This window comes from Hipposideros armiger, unplaced genomic scaffold, assembly GCF_001890085.2.
Source record: "Hipposideros armiger isolate ML-2016 unplaced genomic scaffold, ASM189008v1 scaffold_786, whole genome shotgun sequence".
NCBI classification, from domain to species: domain Eukaryota; kingdom Metazoa; phylum Chordata; class Mammalia; order Chiroptera; family Hipposideridae; genus Hipposideros; species Hipposideros armiger.
In genome coordinates this window covers 27,315-54,290 of record NW_017732136.1, presented here as the reverse complement: position 1 = coordinate 54,290, position 26,976 = coordinate 27,315, and the positions used below count along the sequence as shown (strand labels likewise).

Here is a 26,976-nt window from a genome sequence, read left to right as displayed (position 1 = left end):
GTCAACTGTAACTGAAAAAAATAATTAAAAAAATAAAATTACTAAGCAGCAAACTGAATGTACTTACTGAAATTACTTTCGCTGAATCTGCTGTATCATTAATGAGAGGTACAGATAAAAAGCCTGAAAAAATCGGAAATTACACTATACAAGTTTAAATATTGCTATTCGATTAAATAAAATCTTTTTGCTATATTGAAGGAAGTGCTGTCAGAACACAATACTAGAAGTGAGGTGTTTGCAATGGGCTGTCTAAGCAGCTGGACTCATGCTAGAATCTTCTCCTGATGCACTCCACTACCTTTCAGCTACCAGATAACAGTAGGTGCTTCTTTGAAAAGAATATCTGCACTAGGTGTCACAGCCTCACTGTGAACAGTTCACACAACAGAAATGAAGAGTTCGGAAACAAAGGGAATGAGCCTGCACTCACCTCTGCTAACACTGCAGTGGGTTTCACCACTTCTCTTATAAGAGAAGTGTCTGCAGAGGTGGAGCGCAATGGCCCCCACTTGGGTTGTTTCGGTATCTGTAATATCTCATTGTTCTCTGCACCCTGTAGTTCAGGAAAATCCAACCTCGAAAATTGAAACTCAGGTTTGGAGGCAGGTCCACTTTTTTCAAGGATTCTGGATTTCCTATCTGTTCGTTTATGATAACCATCTGTATTAACAGAATTAAAAGTAGGGGAGAAAATTTAGATGTTGTTTGGTCTGCAGTCATGTTTAAATTACAGAGTAGAAAATCTATCACCATTGATACAAGACATGTTATTGTCCAAACAGCCTAAATTATGCTAGTGTTGCTTTACGTGTAACAGTGTAAACACATGTGACAAGAAGTAGCAATCGCTCTGGTTGGGCCACAGGCAAAAAACCAAAACACTGTGCACATTCCTGGAGTATTCTAACATTAATAAATAACCTGATTGTGCCACTGGGCATTTTATTATTCTTAATATACATTTTAGAGTTTTACAAATTTAAAGAGATGCTAACAAATTTCCTTTAAGTAAGAAAGTTTCCCTATTTCAGTTTGCTGGAATAAAATGGAGGGAAGAAGGTAGAACTGAACTTATAACCTCTTTCCCATCTTTCTCCTTCAAACGCAAATGAATGACAACATAGGCTGCAAAGTGGTCAAGCCCCTGTATTTCATTATAAAGCCAGTTATTCCAGTTAACTGTTCAACTTTCCTTTCACCTTTCCATGTACCAGATGGTTTACGAGTAAAGTCAACCCAAAGACAAAAATTTATATACCAAGTATCCTATATTGTACCTGTAAATGAATGATAGATCTTTCCCAGTAAGTACACCATTACAAAGTTTTAAGTCATTCTATAAACAGGGGATGGCTGTAATCAAACTGCACTTGTAAATGAATTACAGGAAAAAAAACAAGACGCCGTGTAGAATCACTAACTTTTAGCCACAGACCAGGATGGTAGCTTTCAATCCCAGAGCAGACATGATTTCTGGCACAAATAGCTGGAAGCCTTACCAATAATATAAATAGTCAATTAACACACGTTTTGTATGTTACATGTAATATATACTGTATTCTTACAATAAAGTGAGCTAGAGAAAAGAAATATTAAGAAAATCGTAAGATTCATCTGAAAGTTTTTTCAAATTGTCCCAAATCTCCAAAAACAATTTCCAATACCATTTATAAAAAAAAAAAAAAAATCCTTGTATAAGTGGACCCATGCAGTTAAAGGGTCAACTATTCCACAATTAGAAAGGCTAAAAACTGCAAAATTTTAAGCATTCACAACTGAACTCAATGTCCTGTGAGTAAACTATACTGCTCAAGGTTTGGTATTGTTTAGGACAGAACTGAAATCACAGACAAACTGTGCCAGCTATTAAGAAATGTTCCAACAGAAGACCAGAGAAGCTGTGGCAGAAACAAACATGGCTAAACAGGACTAGGGATGTGCTTGTGATTTGCTTTTACTTAAGGACATGTTTTGCAGCATGTGGTCATGACCTACTTGCTATGTGACCTTAGACAAGTTCTTGTGTAAAACAAGGTAATAATATGTTTAGGGCACATCACAGAGCCCACACACAACAGGTCTCCATTCCAGGAGAAAAGGCCTCCAGGATCCCGCAGGAAATCTGATGGCCTCAGCTTTTCACAATAAACAAGCCCACAGAAACAGCTCTTCAAAGAACAGCAAGGCTTCTGGAGTGGGTGGAGTAGGCTGACACAACACTACAGAGTTTGTTATTTTTACCTGATTTCAAATTAGTGCCAGCATGAATGGACATATGATGCGAACCTTTTATTGATTTTGTATCAGATGATATAGTTCCATCAGCCTTCTTAGTGTCAAATTTTTGCTCATCATACGTTTTTTTCTGCAGGAAAGATGAAAAACATGGATTAAGAAAACTACAGTTGAACCTTGAACAACAAGGGGATTGGGGCACCCCTACCCTCGCACAGTAGACAATCTGCATATATATATAATGTTTGACTCCCAAAAACTTAACTGCTAATAAAACTTAACTGTTAACTAGAAGCCTTACCAATAATATAAACAGTCAATTAACATAGATTTTTGTATGTTGTATGTATTACATACTGTATTCTTACAATAAAGTGAGCTAGAAAAAAGAAACTTATTAAGAAAATCACAAGGTTCATCTGTAAGTTTTTTCAATTGTCCCAAATCTCCAAAAGAATTTCCAATATATTTATCAAAAAAAATCTGTGTATAAGTGGATACATGCAGTTCAAGGGTCAATTATTCCACTATGAAAAAAGGCTAAAAGTTGCAAATTTTTAAGTATTCATAACTCAACCATTTTAATGAAGGTTAGACCAAATCAATTCTTAAATATCACAAAAAGATAAGTGATACTTGAGTATCATGCAGTAATTGACCAGTTCTTTACATTTTAAATGCTAAAGTGACCAGCAAAACCACAGCACTTAACTGACCTTAATCAGAGCTTTCGTGTCTTGTGGGAGAGGGCACATGTGCTCATACCGCGGCTTCATCTTCTGAAAACTTCGGTAACAACTGGGTTGGTTGTAATCATGCTGTGAACTAGGTACTGGGCAAACATTTTGTGTTGACTCCACGGTGTAAGGAGAATACGTGTACGGATGAAGAGCCATCTCGGAAGTTAAATACTGAGGTGGAAATGTTGAAGCTCCAAAGGCCATATCTTCAGGATAGAGTTTCTGCCTAAATTAAAAGGATAAATTATAGTTACAGATTTCATACCACAAACCAAGGAGCTTAATATTTTATAATAAAAACATTTAAACTTTTATTATTTTTTGAGGTCATTTATTCTTCACTGAAATATCTCTAATAAAACCTCTGAGCATTTCTTGCTTAACCTGCAAAGACAGATGCTGACCTAGTTCTATTTTTTCACTATAGAGCTGGACCATCTCTAACAGGACCCTATTACATTTAGCATCAAGAAAGCCCAAAAATTCCCCAGCAGCTTCTCAACTCTCAAGATGTCAAAGTTTGAGAAAGTTTCACTCAGCGACCCTGGCCAAAAGGGCCATCCAGACCATTCTCTCTACAGAGGGGCTTTTACAGAGGCCCCCAGTGCCCAAATCCAACCACCATCTCGACAACCTGCAGGACCTGCCTCCTGAAGTCTCCGGTTGCCCGTAGACATCCTGCCGCAGCCCTTTCCCTGCTCCAAGCCCACCACATCCTGTGTTCCACTGACATGCAGGGCCCACGCTGCAAAGGGAACGCTGTAAGCACGGAGGCCCGGGAACTATACACCCTGCTGACCAGATGGACACCACCTGTGAAAACTGCTATAGCTTCAATTTGCTTGAGCTGCTGGGCTAAACCAAAACACAACTTAACATTGATTTTTTAGCAAATCTGATATATGGCCAGAGGATTCAACAATTTTTCAATGAAAGCAGATATGCTGACAAAATGCTAAACAGCTGAATTAAAATACAAATCATAATCTTTTCATTCCCACAAAAAAGCATCAGCAGATGAGTCTGTGAATTTCCTTCCACAGCTGAAAAAAAAATTTTTTAAAGATTTTATTGGGGAATTGGGGGAGGGGAATCAAGGAAGGGGCACAGACAAGTTGCTGTCCTTTTCTGTTCTTCAGTCTAGTTGTGGAGGACGTCACTTCACTGGTGCATGTTGGTATTATTGCGTTCTTCCCGGGTGAGGCAGTCACTCGCCGGCCATTGGATGGCTGTTCACGGCAGCTCACGCCAGCTCACGCCAGCTGCCAGCCGCTCACATTGGCTGCCAGCCACTCATGGTAGCTCATGGCAGCCCACTGCAGCAGGGGCTGCAGTCTACGCCATTGCCTCATGGTAGCCCAGCTCCGGATCAAGCTGTTGTTCACCATCTTAGCTGTAAAGGGCAGTGTCACTGGCCCTCATGTGGGATCCGAACTGGGGCCCTGCTGCTCAGAGCTGGCGTCCCAAGCCAGCTCTTAACCAACGTGCCACTCGGCCGGTCCTGAAAATTTTCTTGTAGCAAATCAGTGAAATCCCAAAGTGTGCTGGTCCATTGAAAGGCAGGAAAATCCAAAGCTATTGATGGGACATCCTATATGATCTTCCAAATGTGTAACTGTCAGGAGATACGTGTAGGCACCCTTATTGGAAGTGGAATTTCTACTCTGCTGCCAAGTAAGATCCTGCACCGAAGGAGAATGGCTCTCTGTACAGGCTAGACCTAGGACACACTCAGGAGCATATTCACTTCTCTAGCTTCTATGAAGTACTTAATCACAGACTGCTTTATATCACTGTTTATTAATTCATGGTATTTTATAAGAAGTTTAGATCTTGTAAGATCTTTTACTTTTTGGTAATTTATTCTAATAATGAAATATTCCTCATTAAAAAACAAACAAATCCCCTTTTACTGACCTTTTTCTGCCCTATAGAACATCTGGCTAGTACTGCTCTTTGTAAAGAGGGAGACTCAAAGCTTCATCCCGGCTCCCCAGATGCTAATCCTAGATGTGACTCCCTATTTTATTTCATTTGATGCTCAGAAAATCTAATAGGGGTCAGATGAAAGTGAAAAGAATCTTCACAAGAGAAGATGGGCAAAGAAGATGGGTTGATAGAAAAAGTAAGAAAAACTATGCCAAGGCCCCAAAAAATGGATAAATGAAATTTAGGTAAAGAAGAAAAAGGGGACAGATCCAGTGGTGGTTTGGAAGGCTGCTGTCATCCAGAAAATTTTCACCCGTGAGTCGGCAGACCTTGGTTTGGGTCCTGACTCTATCATAATATAGCATTCCACTTTGAACATGTCATCACTGGTCCTTCTTCCTCAGGAAGTTGATTTTTTTCCTTTCCATCCAAGGCAAATACAATTACATGAAGAGAACAAGCCATAATACAAAATCCCAGCATCTGCTGGGGCTTCAAATGGCTTGTCTGTAAACTTCTGGCTGCCACGAACCACCAATGACTCCTAACCAAATACCACAACCTCCTGTATGTCTACTGTCTCTGTACACCTTTGACATCAGTCACTCATCTCCATCGTGTATCCGTGTGATAGTCACCGATCCCTTTGCTCCAGGTCCTCTTGCCTCATCCCTACCAATGAGCCCCAAGTCTCCCAGGACATCCTTCCTTCCATGCTCAGTCACCTCTTCGGCATGGCATCTGCTGGGCCTGACCCTTCTCACATCCCTTGAAAAGCTCCACTGGCCTGGACTTGCAGCCCTGCCCTCTACTTGCTCATGCCCACCTCCCAAAGGCTCCTCCACGGCTCTGCCTCCGCTGCACTCTCCCTACCTCACCTATCAAACTCACTGAGTCCAAACCTCTCATCTTTCTGCTCAGGAGTTCACATATATTCTTGCAATCCAGTGACTTCATCATCTCCAGCCCTTTAACTCCAACTTATGTGTCATTTCCACTTAATAGTTCACCTTTTCCCCATCTGGCACATACAAGTCCAAAACTCGACATTTGGTCCCCAAACCAACCCCACTTCCAACTTGTGTTCTCATGAATGGTCCTACAATACTTTTCTACGTATTAACTGGAAACCGCTATAGCACCTTTCCCACACAAAGGACAACCATGGAACCCTTTTTTCTTGCAGCAGGTCTCCATGTATTTTCTTCTCTACTTCCAGTGCCTAGAACCCAGTCAAAGCCTTCAAGCCCCTCTCCCCAAGGTCAAACCAGAATCCTGGAGTGAGCCCAAAGCTCCCTATTTCATAACCGGCAATCCTAAACTTTTCAGCTGTACTACGTAGGTTTTTAATTGACTAATGGCATCCCCTTAACAATGAGAACTTACTCCTCTACTATCTCCCCAACATTATTTCACCTGGTTGCTTCAGTCAGGCCAAGACCTGTCAGGGATCCAGCCACTCCTCCACCCACCAAACTGATCTGAGCCATACTCTGTCAGGACTGCTAGTTCTCATAGCTGAGAGCTTTTAACTTAAAAGCATCCATCTGTGCATTGTAACATTTCACAGTATGCCAAAGGATGCTGAAAATGCTCAACTGACTTTGCCAATGGCAATATAGCTGCTTTGAGGACTGCAACAACTCAGGTCAGAAGTGAATGCTAATTCTGGTTCTGGTGTTATCCATCTTAATAACTTTGGACAAGCAATTTTAACCTGTTTCTCAGGTATAAAAATAACACTATACCTCCTGTCGACCTCATGGATATAGCAAGCATTAAAAATGAACATATACAATACCCACACAAAATGCAAGAAACAGAGAACCTATTTTGTTTTGCATAGCTTCTGTTTGTTCATTGCACCAGTAAATAATCAGTACTTTCAAAACAGGCAATTCTATATACCTATACTTCTAATATTTGTTTTGTCTGTAACAAATTTGGAGGAGATTGGTACACTTTCTTTCATCTCTATCAGTTCAAGTCTATACAAGACCAACAAAAAGAGTGCAGCTCATGAGATAGCCTTTCCCCTTAGATTCTAGCATTTTCCATATAGTAGCCTTTCAATAATTAACCCAAATGAATAAATGAAGTCCCTTTGAGTGCACTGTTAAGAGTCACTGGAGGTGGACAGATTCTGTAAAAGGTTACTCCCCTCCTTTAAGGGGACCGGCAGAATTAGGTTTCTACAGAGGAACAAATAGGAAAGAGGAAATATGTTTGTTATGGAAAACGCTCCTCTCTTTTTTCTTGGCAGCAAGAGATCTCTATTTAAACAGAATCGAACTAGAGTAATGCAATTCTTAATCTATATTAGAATGGACTAGTTAATCAGTTCTCAACTAGTAAAGTCTCCCCATTTCATCCCAACTTTAAAGGCTCTTGTTATAACCTTGCCCCTTTGTCCTTGTCGTCTTGCCAATCAGGAATATTGTCAGGCAACCTTTTCCTTGGTTGTAAACAATTATAAAACAAAATCAAAGCTGAAAAGGATAAGGGGTTTGTCACCTTGCAGCTGCCGACTTGAATGCTCCAGCGTGCTTATCCTTTGAAGTCATAAGGGAGTGTCTCGGAATGCTGAGACCCGAGGGAATAAGGTATTTCCCCATGTGTAAGACGCTCCCAATGTATAAGATGCACCTTAATTTTGGGGCCCAAAATTTGAAAAAAATATATTATATAAAGTTATTGAACTCAAGTTTTATTCATCATAAAATTCATACAGCTCCTCATCACTTGTGGGAAATGCAAGTAAAAAAAATCTACCATCACTGTATAAGACATACCTAGTTTTTAGACCCATAATTTTTCGGAAAAGGGTGCGTCTTATACACGGGGAAATAAGGTAATCTCGGTAAAGCTTCCTTATCTGATGGTCTCCGAATGCTGAGTCCAACCACAGGGATCATATGTATGTGTGAAAGCACAACTTGTGTTTGATCACAAGGAGTTTTGGTGAAGCAGTTGCCAGGCACATCGAATCAACAAACTGGGTTAAGATATTCACATTTACTTCTTTGTGGCAGTTGAGAATAAAAGCTTTGCGCCCGCCAGAATCAGGGCTCGGTCCACAGAGACTTGAGACCCCTAGCCCGCAGTAACTCTATACTTGACTCTTATATTTCTTAACCCTTTGCCACCCCTCCTCGAGCTCTCCAACCTTGTCACGCAGGACGTGATATCTGGGGCCTTGAAGAGGGAAAGTGAGACTCTGAGTCTAAAAAAGAAGGTTTAATGGCGACAGGGTCCTGGGAAAAGCTGTGGCAGCTACCGGATAAGGAAGTAGGGAAGATCCCGGGGAATTTAACCAGGGTAAAGGGGAATTTACTAAAAAAACTTTTGTGTGAAAGAGTATGAATGTGTGAGTGATTGACTATAGTTCCACGGCTTAGGCTATGGAACTTGATTGGGCCCTAATCTGCGATTCCGTGGTCACGTCGGAAGGTAAAACGGCAATTTGACTGTGATGTCAACCAGACCTGGGGTTTATACAGGTACGCCACAGCCAAGATGGACCTTAAAGTCCCGCGAGGGGCGCAGCCAGAGGGGCATCAGCGTTAACTTTGAGTGAAACTCTTTCTTTCTTTCTTGTTACTAACATGGGAAACACTGAGAGACAGACCTTATATTTATCTGTTCAAACAGCTTCTTAAAGCTGGAGGAGCTTGAATTTCAGAACAGAGATTAGAAGAGTTTTTAAGGGTAACTGAAACTTATTGTTCCTGGTCCCCTAATTTAGGAATAGTAGACTTGAAAACATGGGAGGAAATCAGTGATGAACTCCGTGAAGTACATCATTCAGGCGTTCCTCTCCTAGCAACAATTTGGATTAATTAGCGGATAGTCTGGTCAGTTTTAGAGCCTTTACAAGCTGACACGGAAGATGAAGGGGATGAGGATGAGGAGGAGGGTTATAGTTCACCTTTAGTCCATTTGCCTCCTCCTCTGCTGCTGTCAGCTATGGCGTGGGAGAGGGGACATCCCAGGCTGCCGAAGGAAAGTACTAACCCTTTCGTCTCCGCCGATCGCCCCCCCCCCTCCCTCCTATGAGAGGCTCACAGACGCAGTTTTCAGCAGTAGAAAAAGGCATCTGGCAGGCGCTTCTGGAGGGATATTTGGATGCATTAGCTTTTCCTGTTATACTTCATGAGCGTACTGCTCCTGGTACAGATCCTCAAAACCCCAACGCAGTTTATGAACCTCAGTACGAGGCTTTTCCTTTTAAGATAATAAAAGAATTAAAACTTGCTGTAACTCATTATGGCCCTACTTCACCATTCACTCTAGGCATAATCCATAATTTGGCTGATGGAAATCATTTAATTCCTACAGACTGATGTACAATGTCTCAGACATGCCTTTCGCCTGCTCAATTTTTGCAATTCAAAACTTGGTGGACAGACAGAGCAGAAACCCAGAGTAGATACAACCAGACCCATAACATTGCTATTTCTCAGGATCAGCTCCTAGGGACGAGTAACTGGGAAAGCACTCAGAATCAGCTAACTATGGATGATCAGGCTACAGCTCAATTAAAAAGGATTTGCTTAATTGCATGGGAAAAAAGAGAGACAGATGGTCAGGCTCCAAAGTCTTTTCAAAAAATCCTGCAAGGTCCTATGGAACCCTATACAGAATTTGTAGCCTGCTTACAAGATGCAATAAGGAAACAGGTAGCTAATTTGCAAACAGCTGAAATCATTCAACAAATCCTTGCCTTTGATAATGCTAATGATGACTACAAAAAGGCTACTGGGCCCATGAAAGGAAAGACTGATCTGTCAGGTTATATTTGTTTGTGTCAGGGAGTGGGAACAGAGCAATTCAAAGCTGTGATGTTAGCCCAGGCAATGGCAGGAATAGAATTCAGACAGAATTAATTCCCAGAAAGTTGTTATAATTGTGGAAAATCCAATCATACAAGAAGAGAGTGCAGAAAGAAAATCAGAAACAGTTCCCGCCCACCTAATACCTCTGCTCCTATGGAGCCCAGGCAACCTGGGCGGTGTCCTAAATGCCAAAAAGGAAATCACTGGGCTTCGGAATGCCGGTCAGTTTATAGTAGAAACGGTACTCCGCTTCAGGAAAACAGGAGAAGGGGCCAGCCCCAGGCCCAGACAAGAACCGGGATATATATGGCACAGGAGAAGCTTCAGAATTATCAGGCAGTGCCCCCTCTAGACTTAATGTCCAACAATTAAGTTCAGCCATGGAAGGGAGTGTTGCAGTCGATGTCTGTTCAGCACAGGATATTTTATTGCTCCCTAGAGAATCCCCCCTCCATGTAGCCACAGGAATTTTTGGCCCGATCCCTTCTAATACTGTTGGATTTCTCCTTGGTCGTTCTAGTTTAACTTCCAAGGGAGTCAATGATTATACTGGGATCAGAGATTCTGACTCTGAGGGAGAAATTCAAATTATAATGTTCTCTTCAGTTCCCTGGTCCGCGAAGAAGGGAGAGTGAGTTGCGCAGCTGCATCTCCTCCCACATATTCTCCCAGGAAAAAAGGGGATGCAGAAAAGAGGAACTGGAGGATTTGGAAGTACTGGTCAGGCAGGTGTTTTTCTAACAGAAAAGATATCAGGAATTCGTCCTGTTTGTGAAACTGAAATCCAAGGCAAAAAAATTGAAGGTCTTTTAGATACAGGGGCTGTTGTTTCTATAATTAGTTCTCAAGAATGGCCAAAAAATTGGAAGGTACAGGAACCAAACATTAACATAGCGGAGTTGGCAAAGCTTCAGGCTTATGCCAGAGTGTCTGTATTCTACCCTGCCTGGTCCACTGACACAAGGCAATTCAATTGCTGATTCGTTAGTAGGGAGTGTCCAAGTTGCTGAGGCAACACATTTTCATTCTTTAACTCATACTAATGCAGGTGGTCTGCGTTCACGGTTCTCTATCACTAACAACCAAGCTCATCAATTAATACAGACGTGCCCTACTTGTCAGGTTCTTAATGCTCCACAAGAACGTCCTGAAGGAGTTAACCCTCGAGGTTTAGTCCCCAGTGCTATCTGGCAAATGGATGTGACTCATGTTCCTTCATTTGGGTGGACATCCTTTGTTCATGGTTACTGTGGATACTGCCTCTGGTTTTCTAGTCACCAATGCTCTGACAGGAGAGACCACCGCCATACCTATCGTCATTTACTTGTTTGTTTTTCTATTATGGGCCTGCGTTGTTCTATCAAAACAGACAATAACCCTGCTTATACAAGCTCTAAATTTGCGCAATTCTGCGCTGTATGGTGAATTTCACACACCACTGGGATTCCTTATAATCCACAGGGTCAAGCTATTGTTGAACAGGCTAATTCCACCTTAAAGAAACAGTTACAAAAACAGAAAGGGGAAGAAAGCAAGGACCCCCCACAGATACAATTAGCAAAAGCTATGTTTACCTAAATTTTTTTAACTCCTCTGGTTCAGGTACTGAACCACACATTGGACGGAATGCAGCTGAAAGGCATTTCAACAGCATGCTCAGTCCAAAACACTTGGAAAATGTTCCTATCTGGTGGAAAGATATCCAAACTAATCAGTGGCATTTAGGATCCTTATTAACATGGGGCAAGGCTTTGCCTGTATTTCTCCAGGTCCCAAGGAGCAGCCTTTGTGGGTGCTTGGCAGGTGTGTCAAACCTTACCATAAGCGACGGCTCGCGGAAGAGAAAAATTGCGCGGATAGCAGACATAGAACCTCCAGTGTTCCAAATGTCCAGTCTATCACTCACAACCACGCTGAAAACCAGCCAGATCGGCCCACCCCTCCAACCCCCTGGAGGAAGCACTCCCAAGACAGAGAAAGCTCAACCTCCCACATAGGGGCAATTGAAAAAGCTGTCTCAGATGGCAGAAAAGAATTTGGATGACAAAGGCATACCTAAAACTGACACCAACATGCTAGTTTCAATGCTTGCAGTAATTTCAGTTGTGTCTTTTGCAAAGCGTAGTAGCAATTAATTTTACCTATTGGGCTTATTTGGCTAATCCTCCTTTATTTACTCTCTTAAATCATATGGCTTTAGGCTATTTAAAAACACCTATTTGCATTGGTTTAAAAACCCCCGTGTCTCTCACTGTCACCAAACCTGGGATGTTCTGAGAGAGAAAGAAAATAACTACTCTAAAATGTGACTGGAATATTTCTACTTATTGTGTTTAATCGACTTTACTGTAAATATCCAACAACTACAGCAGGAAGTGGATTTGATGACGTATGCTCACTTATTACTCCTGCCTGGAGATGAAACGCTTTCGCAGCAGCGGAAGAGTTTTCTACTTTAAACCCTCCTCCCTTGGGTAAAAACCCTTGGAGGAAGATTTGTGGGTGCATTTCTAATCTTACTAATTTTACTGTTTCTATTTTACCTAGTCATCTGCCACAGACAACACACGCTCAGACGGTAAATAATCAGGAAATCACCAAGTCTGTGTTCCTCCTGTTGCTAAAATCAAAAAGAGGGAGATGTCACCTTGCAGCTGCTGACTGGAATGCTCCCATGCACTGATCCTTTGAAGTCATAAGGGACTGTCTCGGAATGCTGAGACCCGGAATAATCTCGGTAAAACATCCTGATCTGATGGTCTCCGAATGCTGAGTCCATCCATAGGGATCATACATATGTGTGAAAGCACAACTTGTGTTTGATCACAAGGAGTTTCTGTGAAGCAGTTGCCAGACACATCGAATCAACAAACTGGGTTAAGATATTCACATTTACTTCTTTGTGGCAGTTGAGAATTAAAAGCTTTGCAGCCGCCAGAATAGGGGCTCGGTCCACAGAGACTTGAGACCCCTGGCCCGCAGTAACTCTATACTTGACTCTTGTATTTCTTAACCCTTGCCGCACCTCCTGGAGCTCCCCAGCCCTTGTCACGCGGGACGTGATAGGGGTTAAGCAAAGTAATTTTAAATTTCAGCACTGCACATCCTTGAGCCTCTGATTTGTCTCGATTCATGTTACTGCCAGAACGTTGCTTTATGTTTTCCACCTTTATTCTGAGTTACTAGAATCCCACCCAACAGATGGCTCAGAGTTCTTGTTATTGAAATGTATTTAGTATTTTATTATGTGAACCACCCAAGATAGGGAACAACTCAAATGAGACCCGTGCAAACATCCCTTTTACATAAGATGAAATTACAGTGGAAAACTTGGGTATTCATACCAAAGGCCTTCATATAGGCTGGACTTCTACTTTTGTCAAAAAATACAACTTTCAGTATTTCCTAAGTATACCAGACAACTCAATGATTTTCTTATTCCAATTTTCATTCTTGTAAATTGACTTCTAGAATTTATATGAAGTATAAACTTTATTTTCAATCACACCATACAGGCATTAAAAAAAAAAGGAAACAAGTTTGACCCATATCAACAGAACATAAAGACAAGGATTCTCTGATAGCATAAAAGTGATTCATACTTTAAAAATAAATCTTCAAGTAATCTACACAATTATTTAACATTTAGTTTTCTAAATTCAGCTAACATGAAAACCATTCTGTAAATACCTAAAAAACGTATCTTGAGAAGGAAAAAGAAAATTTATGGGACAACAGAAGCCTTCCTTCAACTCAAATTTAGACAAATTTATAAACAAAATTTTTGGAAACCATCTCCATAGGACACATATAAAGCAAAATGATTGAAAGTAAAAGCCAGCAATTTCCAAAGAATTATCCATTCAAAGAGGCACCCATGGTTGCTAGACCCCATTCCTTTCCGAGCACGATTTTTAAATATCAAACCCTAAAACAGAAGAGCACGTTTCTTTATTTGGGCTTTCCTTTGCCCCATTTCCTCCCCGACCCTCCCTGCCATTTCATCTTTCATTAGATATATGATATACGTAGTTGTAAACTGTATGCAAAAACAATCCCTGAAATGGCATTTCATACTAACAGATGCAATGTACTCTCCACATTTTCTTTACCCAAAATAAATGAATGAGTCTAGGTAAGGAAAAGCAGAGTTGAAACTTCAGTTTTTGCTGCAGGACACACTTAACTTATGCTACTTGCTCAGACCCTTCTCAGCTAAGAAGCATTTTCTCTAGTCACTCAGAACTTGAATGTGTTAGCTGCCGCATACTTTAAAGTCTAATCACCATTAAAGCCAAGAAACAAAGTCCTCAGGTAAGGTAACAAGAATACATACTCAGGCACTGGTAGTTCCTGAACACAAGGGTAGTAAGCGGTTGCACAGCTAGGGAACACGCCAGATTCTGAAGACTCTAACCATGCCACACTGAGCCCAGCAAATCTGGGGATAAACGGCTTGACATCTGCTGACAACTTGATGCTCTGAGGAAAAAAAGGAAGTTTTAGCTACATATATTATGAGATCAATCAAACATAAACAAAACGCAGTAGCTCTGCTCTAGCAGCCCGGGAAGGCTAATCCCAGCGCTGTTGTTCAAATATCTCTGCCCGGCGAAGACAAGCATTTGCTAACAATTTCTCCCAACATGCTTTTGTTTAAACTAGAAAAAGCGGCCTACCAAGTATTGAAGTGAAAAATAAGGACACCAATTAAAGCGGAAGTAAAATTCAACCTAGGTTAGTTAGTTAGGAACACAACTGGCAACGTATCCTTAACTTTAACTTGGAATACGGGTACTTGACTCCTGTCTGCTGTAGTTAGGGATAAACGAGCACCACAGGACTGTCGGTAGTCAAACATATCCACGGAATGTTTACCTGTAGCACTCAAAACACATTGCGAAAGGCTACTTCCACTGAATTTCTCAATAAAGTTATACAAACCATTTGCTTTTCACTCAATGAATCACTAAGAATTGTTTAATTGAAAAGCAAAAGGAGCTTTACTAGAAAAATCTATCGCCATGAGTCCTTGAACTTTGAAAGTAAAAAATTTGATTTTCGGTTTTTCTGACACGTATATGAGATTTACTTTCACTGCCAATTCACAAGCACGGTGTTGGATTCGTTTGAAAGCCGATTTATGAGACTGCTGGGGTTCCATCTAGTGGTTACGCTGCGCACGTTGAGCGGAGACTCCTGTTTCAGAAAACGCTTGAACGAGCTACTTTAACAAGCCTCTCCTGGCCATGAGTACGGGGAGCCGGCGCAGCCGCTCCGCGGCATCGGCACCGGAAACGGGGCGACCTCCCCTCGACAGCGTCCTTCCTCACCCCAGTCAGCCGCGGACGGTGTGGGTTCTCCGGGGGCTGGGGAACCGGCCGCCCGCCCCGACGCCCCGCGCCGCCCCAGCCCCGTCGCGGCCGCCGTCCTCACCTCGCCTGCAGGCTCCCGCGGCCCCTCCGACGCCATGGCCCGCGGACCGGAGGGGGCCGGGCCCGGGAGGCCAGAAGCCACCCCGTCAGCAGACGGGGCAGGCGCAGAGGTCTACACCTCACCGCTTTTCCGCCTTCCGAGCGGACGCCAGGAAGTGCGTCACAGAAACGCGTCCCAGCCCGCCCTGCTGCGGTGCGAAGTGCGCGCGGCGGTGGCGGTGGCGGCTTATGGGGAGGTGGCCGGAGGAGTGAACTTAGGAGTCGCCGGCCCGCTCTGCGTGTTTGTCTGCACAAAGGCAGCGGGGAAGCACTCGGGATGCGAGTGGGCCAGACTTGAATGAGGGACCCGCACCGGGCGGTGGGCACCTGGAGCGAGACTGGGCTACTTAGGGCAAGTGCATACCGATAGTTCTACAGACCTAGAAAGCCAACAAAACTTTTCTTAACTTCCAGGAACTTAAAGCACGTTGGAAGTAACCAAACAGAATCTGAAAACTGCTCATTTCTTTTCAACAATAGCTACTGACCATTAAGAAGGGTGCTGGGGAAGGTAGAGCTGCAATAGCGTTGTTTTTGCGGGTGGAAGAAAGCCACCCTCAGGGGAGGAGTAAATGGACGCGGTGCCGGAAGCTGGGGGGGGGGGCGAAGATTAGGAGGAACTCGGGATAGGAGGAAGGTGCACACAATAGATCGAAAGCTTGCCGACCGTGAAGGCCGTTTGACCAGTAAGTGTTGATTAAGTTCAAACTCCTAAACTGGAGGTTAGTTGTAGGTTTCCTGTCCCTTGCGGCAGAGTTGGGTGACTACCAGGTACTTCAAGCAGGAAAAATGCAGGCAGCTCCAGTTCTCCAGGTGTCCTTCAGTGCTGGTACCACAGGTTCATTAAACATGCCTGGACACACCTAAAAACCTCCAGTCTGGGGAGGCCTAGGGTCTAGCACTAGTAATTCATGCTGGAGGTGAGTGGGTGTTGTTTCCCCTCCTTCTAAATACTATTTGGTCTACCCTAAACCCAACTAAGTTTATTTAGCAATTCTGGCATCTTTATTGGTTTGTTTACCCTGGACCTCTAGCTGATGGGTCCCTGGGGGTGGAAGTTAAATTGAAAGGGGTGTATAAAGTCATCCCTTTCTAAAAATGGTCACACACAGGACCACCAAACTGGGGTCTTACGTTACTGTCAGATCATTTAAAAGGTTTCTCCAGCATACCAATGAAGATAAATAGCCATTAACTTTAATATTTCCCTAGCAGCTAAAAAGGCGATTTAACAAACACAAAATAAAGATGGCATGAAGGATTTTTTACAGTGCTTTTTAACTTTTAAAAATAGGAAACATTATCCCTACATGGCAAAAGGAGAAAAGGATAAACACAGGGTTAAGTGGTTTCTCCCAAGGCCACTAGTTGTGGCAATTCTTAGATAAGAGGCAACAGCCCAGATAAGAGTATTTGGGCTTCTTTCTATTCAAGTGGAGATTCTCGACAATTCTCTAAGAACTAGACTAATATAGCTATAAAATCTTTGGCTCTATTAAACTTATTTCTGGTTCTTGGTTTCTTCTTAAGTGAATTAAATGGTACCCTCACCACATCAAGCTATTTTAAGCCCATGTAACACTTTATTTCCTCAGGACCAAAATCATAAAACTGAAATCATCCAACCACCTCTACTCACAAATTAACCTTAAAATAAACCTCAATAATGTCACACAATGATAAATGCAACATACAAACTTTATTTAACAAAAGTAACAGGTAAAGTCAAACAGGCACTTATATTAAGAGAAAAACTGACCAGAAATAATTTTATCTTAAACACCTTACAGTAACCCACTTGCTGCTGCATTTAACTGAGCTCTGTTGCTGTGAAGAATACAGCTCATGCACAGGTATGGACAAATGATTTGTACATTTTTCAAGTATTCACTGAATACTACCTTATATACACATATACATTAAACTTGAAAAAGATTAAATTGACGATCCCCAGATATACTTCATTTTTGTTGATCTTTTGGAAGAGGTCGTCTAAAGAGAAGAATATGTGGTTCTGTGGAAAGAAAATGTTTTACATCATTTTAATATAACATGGTTATTTCACTCAACCAAAATTCAAAGAATTCTCAAATGAACCAAAATAAAATAAATCTATAGTCAATGTTACTTATTGAGGTATCTGAAATGAATTTTACTTCAAAGTCACTGTCAACAGTATACCGAGAAAAAAAAAAAACCTGACAAAAAGAATATTTCTCCAGTGGTTTAGTTCTACCCACCCTAGAGCAAAGGGATGGTAAGTAGAGAAGCTACTTTGGGAAGAATGGTTTCTACATTTAGAATCTCAATTCCAGTGAAAAATAAAGAGAAAGGCTGTCTGGCTCTTTGTGGGGAAAAGATACCTAACACCTCATTCAAAAACTACCAGCTTATCACAGTGCAGGTCCCAGGGGCCCATACCAGTAGATTCTGTTTCAGCAACTCTGGGACCCAGTAATCTACATTTAAGTTCCTCAGTTGCTTTTGTATTATCTGGAGAAAGACTTCTCGAATTCTAATATGATTACATGCCCCAATCCCAAGAAAGTTGTCTCTTAAGAGTTTTCGATGCTGCTTTTCTTTAACAAGAGTGTAAAGCAAGACAGCTTTAGTTCCATCTAATGAAGCTTCTGCAAGTATGCCTTCAAATTTTGTTCAAAGCATTATAAATCCTTGAAGTTGGATTTACTGATAACCCATAAGCAGAATTTAACCCCAGAGTTTTAGTTTAGTTTACTATTTAGTATCTGGAAAATTCTCTGGTAAATACTTCATAATAACATGAGCACTCATAATGCATAACAGGTAGCACATTTGAGTTCACTAGCTATGCTATCTCATTTAATCTTAACGTGGAAGGTACTAAAGGAAAAAAAATCACTTCAAATTGCATAAGTTTCTATACATAACTCAAGGACATTTAAGTTATTTTAAAATAAGTTCTTAGTTTTCAAAGAGGCTCTAAAAATATTTATGGTAAAATACTTTAAGATATATTAACAATGACAAATTTTAAAATCAAACAATTGCTCATTTTTTGACTCAAGTTATTTTTTGCAGGTAGAAAAATGCATTATTTTTCACTTGTATGTTATTTTATTTACTATAAAATTGGAGCCCTCTAGTGAGGAAAAGAAATGAGTCATTCAAAAATAGTCCAAACTTATCAGTTATTCTGGCATATCACTGAATGTCAATATTACTAAAATTTTTCAACAACCACTATTTTAATTCAGTTAATGCTTTTAAATAGCAAACTTACCTGGCTCATGAATCATGTAATGAACCCAGCCTAGACTCTGTTGGACACCAAGTCTCCTCCACTCCTCTTCAGACATCAGATGGGTTTTGGGTACTTGTTTAGAAAGTTCCCTGGGTAACATGACATGCCTGTTGAAAGAAATAGCCAAGTATTAATGCTGTGTAAATATGCCTTTTTTATTATGATCACTTTACACATGCATCTTTAGGACATTTGAAAATTAGGGGTTTTTGTCCTCACAACAAAGTTCTTTAAAGCAACTGTCATATTACATCAATTGGCATTGATCTTGAGAGCTATGCTCTACCTTTAATTCTGATTTTTGATAGCCCATGTTCACATTAGGGAGATAATAAGAATATGCAATCCAAAAATGAGAAGGCATTTTATTCAGGATTAACTTTTTTTTTCCCTAACAAAGAGGGCTTGCTAGCTAGTTGTCTCAATCTTCTTCAGGAATAGAACTCCCCAAACTAAGTTGGACACACAGTTTCCAAAACATCTAGCCTTCCCTGCAGCTACCTCTGTCATATGACTAAATCCTGGGCAATAGGATATAAACAGAAAATAGGTAACTTATGGAAAGTAAGCTCAAAAGGGAAGTACATGCCCAACTATTCTCTTTTTTCTCCTTCCTGTTGATTATGAAGCAGAATGACCTGATAAGGGAGCTAGAGAAGCCATCCAAGACCACAGAAGCTATTGTAAATTGAGGATGGTCGCTGATTATAGAGATACGTCATCCAGTTTCATACAGCCTTTTACATAAGGAGAAAAAAAAAATCTCATTTGTTACAGTTATTGGGTTTCCTATTACTCAACATTGTAAATTTACAGTAGATAAAAATTTTGTATACTCCAGAAGTTGCTTTATTCTCTGTTCAGAATTAAGAGCAAAAAAACAAACACTAATCACACATATACATGTACCTGCAACCTGACACAGACCTTCAGTTTTCCTGTTAGTTAGACCTATACCCAAAACTTCAGTTTTCTGAGGAAGGTATGCAATATTCTTCAATGTCAAAACATCAAGAATATGTACAATTGTAGCTTTGTTAAATTCTCAAAGACAAATCTGTACCCCTCCCTTATTTAATTACATATAAAGATCTTTATAAAAATCACAATTCCCAGCCCTATTTTTACCATTTCCAGGTAGCAGTACTAATTTTATAGTCATACATAATCATCACCAACCAAATTTTTTGACCAGTATAGAATATATCTACCTGTAAGTCAGTTGGCTAGGAGAAAGGTACAACTGGTTATTTTCTGGCACCCAGGAAAAGAACCCATAACCCACTGTAAGTACTCATCTGTCAGCAGCTAAGCTCTCATCTGTGGCTGGTTACTTAAGCATCAGTTTCATATCATTTGCAGAACAAAAGCAAACCTTAGAAGAATTGTATTATGTGACTACACTGCCATGAGGCCAAGTCAAATTATGCTTACTATCATAGTTAAAATTTCACCAACTCCAGTGAGCTGCATGGTGATTCTTAGCAATACTTACCAGCTACCTTATTCATTCTTGAAATGCTGCTTTGAGATCTACTTTTAAGGCTCTGCATACCGGCAAATATATTTTTGAAATTTACATTGCATGTTGCACCACCACATACAAACCACCCTACACTCACACCTCAGTGATTTATTATCAGTATCAACTTGCCTTTAAAAGTATCTCTGGAGATTAATTCCTATTTGTATAATGCAAGTGGCTTGGTCAAGAAAGGCCATCATCTTTAATAATAGATTAGAATATATCACTTCAGACATGACAGAATTTTCTTTTATACATTAGTATACACAAACCACTAAATAAATTAGGCTAAAATTTTGATAATGCAGTCTAAAGTGCTCATCGACAATTGTTTGTATACTGACACTAAAAAAAAAAAAAGGAACTACTGCCAGAAGTCCTAAAAAGTATTTTAATCTTAATCTATTTAGAGCCAGATGTGTTTCAGAATTAATTTTTCCATATTTTAGAAAGGTAATATAGTTTACATTCTGTCCATTATTTCATATCCCCAGCTAGGCTCTTGGTCGACATCACATTAATTGAACATTATGCCAACATATTACAGGATTGAAACTGTACTATGCAGTTGCTATATAAAAACAAGATGATCTACTTCAAATTTACCTATATCCAGAAAAGCAAGAGATTTTTCTAGCTACGAACATGAAACAATGGACGTATTACTAATCTGTAAAACCGCCTCAGTTTTTCTCCTGAGAACACAGATTTCCAACACAACAGGAAGAGAAAGAGAGAGTCCAATCACTATGCCCTTTCTTCCTCAAATAGCATTCTTGGAAATCTAACTTGAAAGGACAGCAGACAGAAAACAAGGTCACTACTTGGCCCCAAATGCAGCTTCCTAGCCACCACCCAGGAGAACAGGGGGATTGGTCTTTGAAGCCACGCCCCAAGGAAGTCTCCTGAAGACAATAAGGCCAATAAATGAAGTGTTCCTTCTCTCCCACAATCCAAGTTGTTTATTTTACAGATTAATTTTAGCAGCTACGTTCTAGCGCAGCACATCACGACTCAGAATCCAAAAATACCTCAAAGCGGAGATTTGGCCAGTATATACCAACACACACACACACACACACACACACACACAAATGCCCAAAGTCCACACGATTTCTCAACTTAGTCTTAAAAGAAAACCCCTTTGATAATGCCCTCAGGTCATCATGGTTAACGCACAAACGCTTACACAGATCACCATACGCAATAAACATTTAAAAACTCCAATAAAGCGGAACTTTAGGGGTTTCCCCCAAAGTCATTTTTGGCATCACTAACTTCAAAAGCAAGGGGGCCAAAAGTGTTTCTCTCACCCTCCACGCGCAGTGCCTGGGAGAGAGGAACTACTGCAAGAATGCCAACTAGCTCGCAAGTTCTTAGGAACCGCGCCGCAGGGGTGGAGGAGTCAGGCTCTCGCCACTGGATGTCCACCACTGGCCGGCCCGAGGACCGAGTGCAGACCGGCCGTCGCCGAGGACCCGGGTCCGCTTCGGTCCTCCCGCCCGTTCCCTTTAAGGTAGCAATCGTCCCCAGAAGCGGCCCCCATCCCCGCCCCTGCCTCGGCCTTCTCACGGACGGAACAAAGAGAAGAGGCTGGCTGTGCCCGTACAAGCGAGACGAGGGGCGCGCTCTGGCCTCAGCCCCAACCCGACACGCTTCCGTCCGTACAAGGCCACCCACCCCAACTCCCGGCCTCGACCCTGACCCGACCTTCGGCCCCCACACGAACACCGGCTCTCCCTGGGCTGCGGCTGAGGGAGCCCGCCCACCGGCCCACTTACCGGTACTCGTAGTGCTCGTCGAAGTACTTGTCTGAGTAGTAGATCTGCTTGTGGGCCATCCTGCCGGCAGGTGGGCGGCGCGGAAGCGGAGCGACCGGGCAGGAAGAGCGGGCGCAGCGGAGAAGAGGTAAGCGACCGGCCAAAGCAACGATTCGACTGCAACCAACAGACCGCAGGCCTAACGAACCTGGTTTGAATCCGACAGCCCGCCACTGATTGGACAAAGAAGCTGACCAATCACCTTTTGTGAAAACTGCGGAAAGGCGGGGCCGGTTTCCAGCCTATCGTCGTCGCCCCTCCGCGACGTTCACTCCCAAGATTAGCCACTCAGTGGCCTGTTGCGAGGTTGCCTGAGGGAAGAAGTGAATGATTGGCATGGCGTGGAAAAGGAACTCTCCCTTACGTAAGGGGCGTGACCAAGGAAGGGTGCAGGGGTTTAGAACTTTCCAGGTCTGCAGAGCCGTTAGGACGACGAACCTGCGGGAACGGATGAGATATCGCGAGCTGTGGCGAGACCGGGTTGGGGCCGCCCGCCGCGAGGCCGCCTGTGCGCAGGCGCAGTCTGGGGCTCCCTTGCCTGCGTTCTGCGTGCGGGAAGTGGAGAAAGCCTGGGTTTGGGAAGGATGAGGGCAGCGGGCATTTTGCGGGGAGTAAGGACGCGAGGAAGCCGAGGTTGTTCGGTGTGGAACTTTTCAGAACCCGGCAAGAGTGCTGCGTGGAGGACTGGGCCTGGTTCCGAGCCCTAGAGGCCTGACGTTTGGTAAAACGTGTGTTCCCAAGCCTTGTGCACAATTGATAACTCTGTAGGTAGGCATGTATATGCGTGCTTTTCTTAATGGAAAATGTAAAAACGATTAAAATAATGCTTTCTACCGGACAATGGGATTAAAAGTGGTTGCTAAAACTTTTTTGGCTCTTAGTATTGAACCCTAGTTTAAAATACATACACATGTAAAGTAAAGTTGCTGGAAGGAAATATGCCAAGATGTAAGTGGTTCTTTTTAGTTGACAATTAAAAGCGATCTTTTTATTGTAATAGATAAGCATGATATCGGGGGTGGGAGGGCAATAGATGGGGGGAGGGGGGTTGTTACTTTGTGAGGGTGAAAAGGGTAACTATTGCATTGTTCTGTATACCTGAAACTAACAATAAAAAAAATAAAAGCGCTCTTTTTAGTATTTTTCACATTTTGTAGTAACGAGCTTAATTAGTTGCAGCATAGACGGCCCGTTACTCTCCCCCGCCCCAACACCCGGTGGGCTTTCGCCTTCAGCTCCCAGCTTAAGGATCAGCCTAGTGAAAGGGCTTCCTTATACCCTGTGCTCATGAAGTCCCGCTTTCTCCATTCCTCTCCCTCCTTAGCGTCTTTCGGGTTTCCAGCCCAGCGGTCCTAACTTTGTTGCATGCTTGCTGGGGTTTTGTCTGTCTGGCCCCCTACATACACTAGCATATTCTACAACTCTACATAACCTAGTGAAGAGGGCATGTCTGTTTTGTTCACTCTACCAGAACATAGCAGAGTCTCTTGCACATGATGAGCACCAAGTTTTAAGTAACAAGTGATGGTAATGTATGCCTAAATAATCGCCCGCGATTATGTACTGTGATGGTAAAGATATGAATAAACCATTAAGGGAGATGGATAAGGAAATCACTAACTTTCTGGCAGAACCTGGGAAAAAAGATTCCTAGGATATATATATACCTGGGCTGCCAAAAAAGTGTATACACATGACTTGAATTCATCTTTTGTTATCGGTATATATTATTACAATTTTAATACAGTTTTTTTCTTTCTTAAAATGTCTATACATTTTTTTGGCACCCTCTGTATTTTTACAGAGATGTATTGTGGAAAATTTCAAACACACAGAAGTACAATAGTATAATCAACTCCCATGTACCAATCACTCAGCTTCAGCAATAAACGTTTTTACCCATCTTGTTTTATCTATTCCTCTCTTCCTTTTTTTTGCTAGAATATCTTTAACGATATCCCAAATATAATGCCATTTTACTCTGAAATAATACTTTTGTGTATATCTCTGTCCTTATGGTGTACATCTCAAGAAAATTTTTAAAATGTATATTTAGTACCATGTCATTACACTGATAATTCCTCATCATTGTCTGACACCTGTTTTACATTGATTTCCCCGATTCACAGATACCTTTTTATGGCTGCTAGGTTTGTATCTACATCCAAACTTGGGCCTACATATTGAATTTGGTTGTTGTCTCTTTAAGACTTTATACAATCTCCTCAGCTGACAGACCACCTTTTTAAATATGGGTTTATCAGAAAAACCGGGTCATTTTTTGCCTGTGGAACATTCCTGTGGATTTGGGTAATTGCTTCCTTGTGGTATAATTTACTTTGTTTTTCATATAATCTGGTTTTTAGATCTAGTTTAAAATAACAACAAAAGTTTGTCCAAATCCATTTAGCAAGTAAATGGCAGACTCAGATTGAGCCCAAACAGTCTGACTCGAGTTATGCCTCTTAATCTATTACATACTATCTTTTGCCTTTCCAACAGAGGGATTGGCATTGTGAAGGCATGAGGAAACTTGGCACATGCAGAGAATGCTGAATGGGTTTGGCTTAGAGTATAGAGGTCATGGAAAAGAAAATTGTGAGAAGTGAATCTGGAAGGATGGATGTGGTAAACAGAAAAATGGCCCCCAAAGATGTCTACATCCTAATCCCTGGAACCTACCAATGTATTACTTTACACATCAAAAGGGATTTTGCAGATGTGATTAAGTTAAGGATCTTGAGACAGAGATTATCCTGGATTATGGGGGAAGGCCCAGTGGTATTACAAGGATCCTTATATGAGGGAGACAGGAGGGTGAGAGAAGGAGCTGTAACAAGCAGAAGTCAGAGTTGCATGACCAGGAACCAAGGAATGTAGGTAGCCGCTAGAAGCTGGAAAAAGCAAGGAATGGGTGGATTGTCCTCTAATCTTCAGAAAAGACTGCGCTGCTAACACCTAAATTTTAGCGTGGTTAAAACCTATTTCAGACTTCTGACCTCTGGAAAAGTTGGATGATAAATTTGTGTTTGCTTTAAGCCACCATGTTTGTGGTAATTTGTCAAAACAGCAGTAGGAAACCAATATACTGGATTAGGCCAGGCTGGGGAGGGATTTTTGCTAAGAAGTTTGGTCATTTTGATTAACATAGGGCCAGCTAATGTTTTCAGCAAGGAAGTGGCACAAAGATCAGATGTGACAAAGGTAATGAGAGGAATGTGGAGGATGGACTGGAACGAATGTCCTGTTATTGCAGTTGGTAGGGTGAGTTTGAGTAGGAAGGGACGTGCAATTTTGAAGCTAGAACCAACAGGGATTGGATTTCTGCTTTTTTTGAAGTGGGCCTTTCAAACAGGCCCTATTTCCTTTTTTTTTTTTTTTCTTAAGATATTTTTATTGGGGAATTGGGGAAGGGGAACAGTGTTGAGGATTTAGGAAGGGGAACAACTAAGTTATTGTCCTTCAATCTTAGTTGTGGAGGGTGCAGCTAGCTCAGCTCCATGTCCAGTCACCATCCGGCTGCCCATAGGCAGCTTGCAGCCGCTCACCTCGAGATGCCATGTTCAATCTTAGTTGCGGGTGCGTAGCCCACCATCCCATACAGAAGTCAAACCGGCAATCTTGTTGTTAGGAGCACGTGCTCTCACCAGCTAAGCCATCCTGCCAACTGTTGTCAGCTTAGTGGCAGCTCAGCTTGGGTGCAACTCACTGGCCCATGTGGGAATTGAACCTGTTGCTCAGAACTTGCACTCTTAACCAACTGAGCCACTCGGCTGGCCCCTGAATTTTGTTTTTTAACAGAATGACGTAGTAAAAGAATTGTCTTTTGTTCCTGATCACTAATTGCAGTGTGTGTGTGTGTGTGTGTGTGTGTGTGTGTGTCTGTGTTTGGGAGGTACCCACCACACCAACAAGCAACTTTGCAACACCAGCTGGGTGTCCTACAATTCAACTCAATTCTGACACTACCCAGGGATAGAGTCAGGTTTGGTAGGTTAAGGGCTCAGTCCCACCAGACAGCCTCTCCACCCCCAACACTTCAGGTGCCATTTGCAAGCCTGTTACTTGTGCTTCTGACCAACCAGCTGCAAATTAAGGGTTCAAACTACCCCCTCCTCAGGTTCGATTAATTTGCTACAGCAGCCCACAGAACTCAGAAACATTTTACTTCCTACCTCATTGGTTTATTATGAAGGATATAACTCAGGAAAAGCCAGGTGAAGAGATGCATAGTGCAAGGTATGGAGAAAGGGCACGGAGCTTCCACACTCTCTTGGAGTACCACTCTCCCCAAATCTCCACATATTCACCAACCTGGAAGCTCTCTGAACTCTGTCATTTTTGGGGTTTTGTGGAGGCTTCATAACATAAACATGATTGATTAAATCGTTGGTAAATAAGTTACCTCCAGCTCCTCTCCCCTCCCAGGAGGTCTGAGAGTGGGACTGAAAATTCCAACCCTCTAATCTTGATTGTTCTCCTGGTAACCAGCTCCCATCCTTATGTGAGGATGGTCACCCCATTAACATAACAAAAGATACCTTTATCACTCTGGTCACTTAGGAAATTCCAAGGGTTTTAGGAGCTTTGTGTCAGAAGTGGGATGAAGACCAAATATATACAGTAAAACCTTGGATTGTGAGTAACATGGTTTGCGAGTGTTCCACAAGACGAGCAAACATTTCTAATACATGTTAATGTGGTTAACGAGCAATGTCTTGCAATACGACTAGTTTGTTTCCGGAATGAATTATGCTCACAAACCAAGGTATTACTGTATTCTTATTGTGGATGAAATAGTAAACCTGATATGCTCATGGGAGGCTAGCATGGCTGGTCCTACAAACTCAGAGACCAAAATTGACCCCATAAAATCATTTTAACATAAAAATTTCTAACTATTATGTCACAGAAATGGTGGCATGATGAGTTCCTCTTGAAATCTCCCCTGGAATTTACAAGTTGAACAGCTGTAATTCCACAAGGACTCCCTGCATGGCATACAGGCAAGACTGAGAGACACAAAATTGGAATCATCTAAAGGTGGGCAAATTGGGTGGGAGGGAAAGAAGCGTAGGGGGAAGTGCAGAGACGTGGGCTGCGGGCCGTGGGCCACCTGATTCAGACTGGAG

General features: G+C 42.0%; 2 protein-coding genes across 6 annotated transcripts in view; both read right to left on the bottom strand.

The window, feature by feature from the left end:
* SECISBP2 (SECIS binding protein 2) overlaps window positions 1–15,328 on the bottom strand; it is a 41,682-nt gene extending 26,354 nt beyond the window's left edge. For 3 of the 5 annotated variants that reach the window (XM_019628400.1, XM_019628403.1, XM_019628405.1), the window contains exons 1-5: window positions 15,179–15,328; window positions 14,079–14,224; window positions 2,955–3,204; window positions 2,245–2,368; window positions 434–663 (exon numbers count right to left, since the gene is read on the bottom strand). In XM_019628400.1, coding sequence (XP_019483945.1) covers window positions 434–663; window positions 2,245–2,368; window positions 2,955–3,204; window positions 14,079–14,224; window positions 15,179–15,214 — 786 coding nt within the window. In that variant the 5' untranslated portion in view covers window positions 15,215–15,328. The other 2 variants (XM_019628402.1, XM_019628404.1) reach the window with 2 other exon arrangements.
* A 1,568-nt stretch (window positions 15,329–16,896) lies between these two features.
* Window positions 16,897–22,109, bottom strand: CKS2 (CDC28 protein kinase regulatory subunit 2). Its single transcript, XM_019628384.1, has 3 exons — window positions 21,806–22,109; window positions 18,479–18,606; window positions 16,897–17,230 (listed from the first exon to the last, which is right to left on the bottom strand). The coding sequence occupies exons 1-3, from the start codon at window positions 21,862–21,864 to the stop codon at window positions 17,178–17,180; spliced, it is 240 nt and encodes a 79-aa protein (XP_019483929.1). The 5' UTR covers window positions 21,865–22,109; the 3' UTR covers window positions 16,897–17,177.
* Between the last annotated feature and the right edge of the window lie 4,867 nt (window positions 22,110–26,976).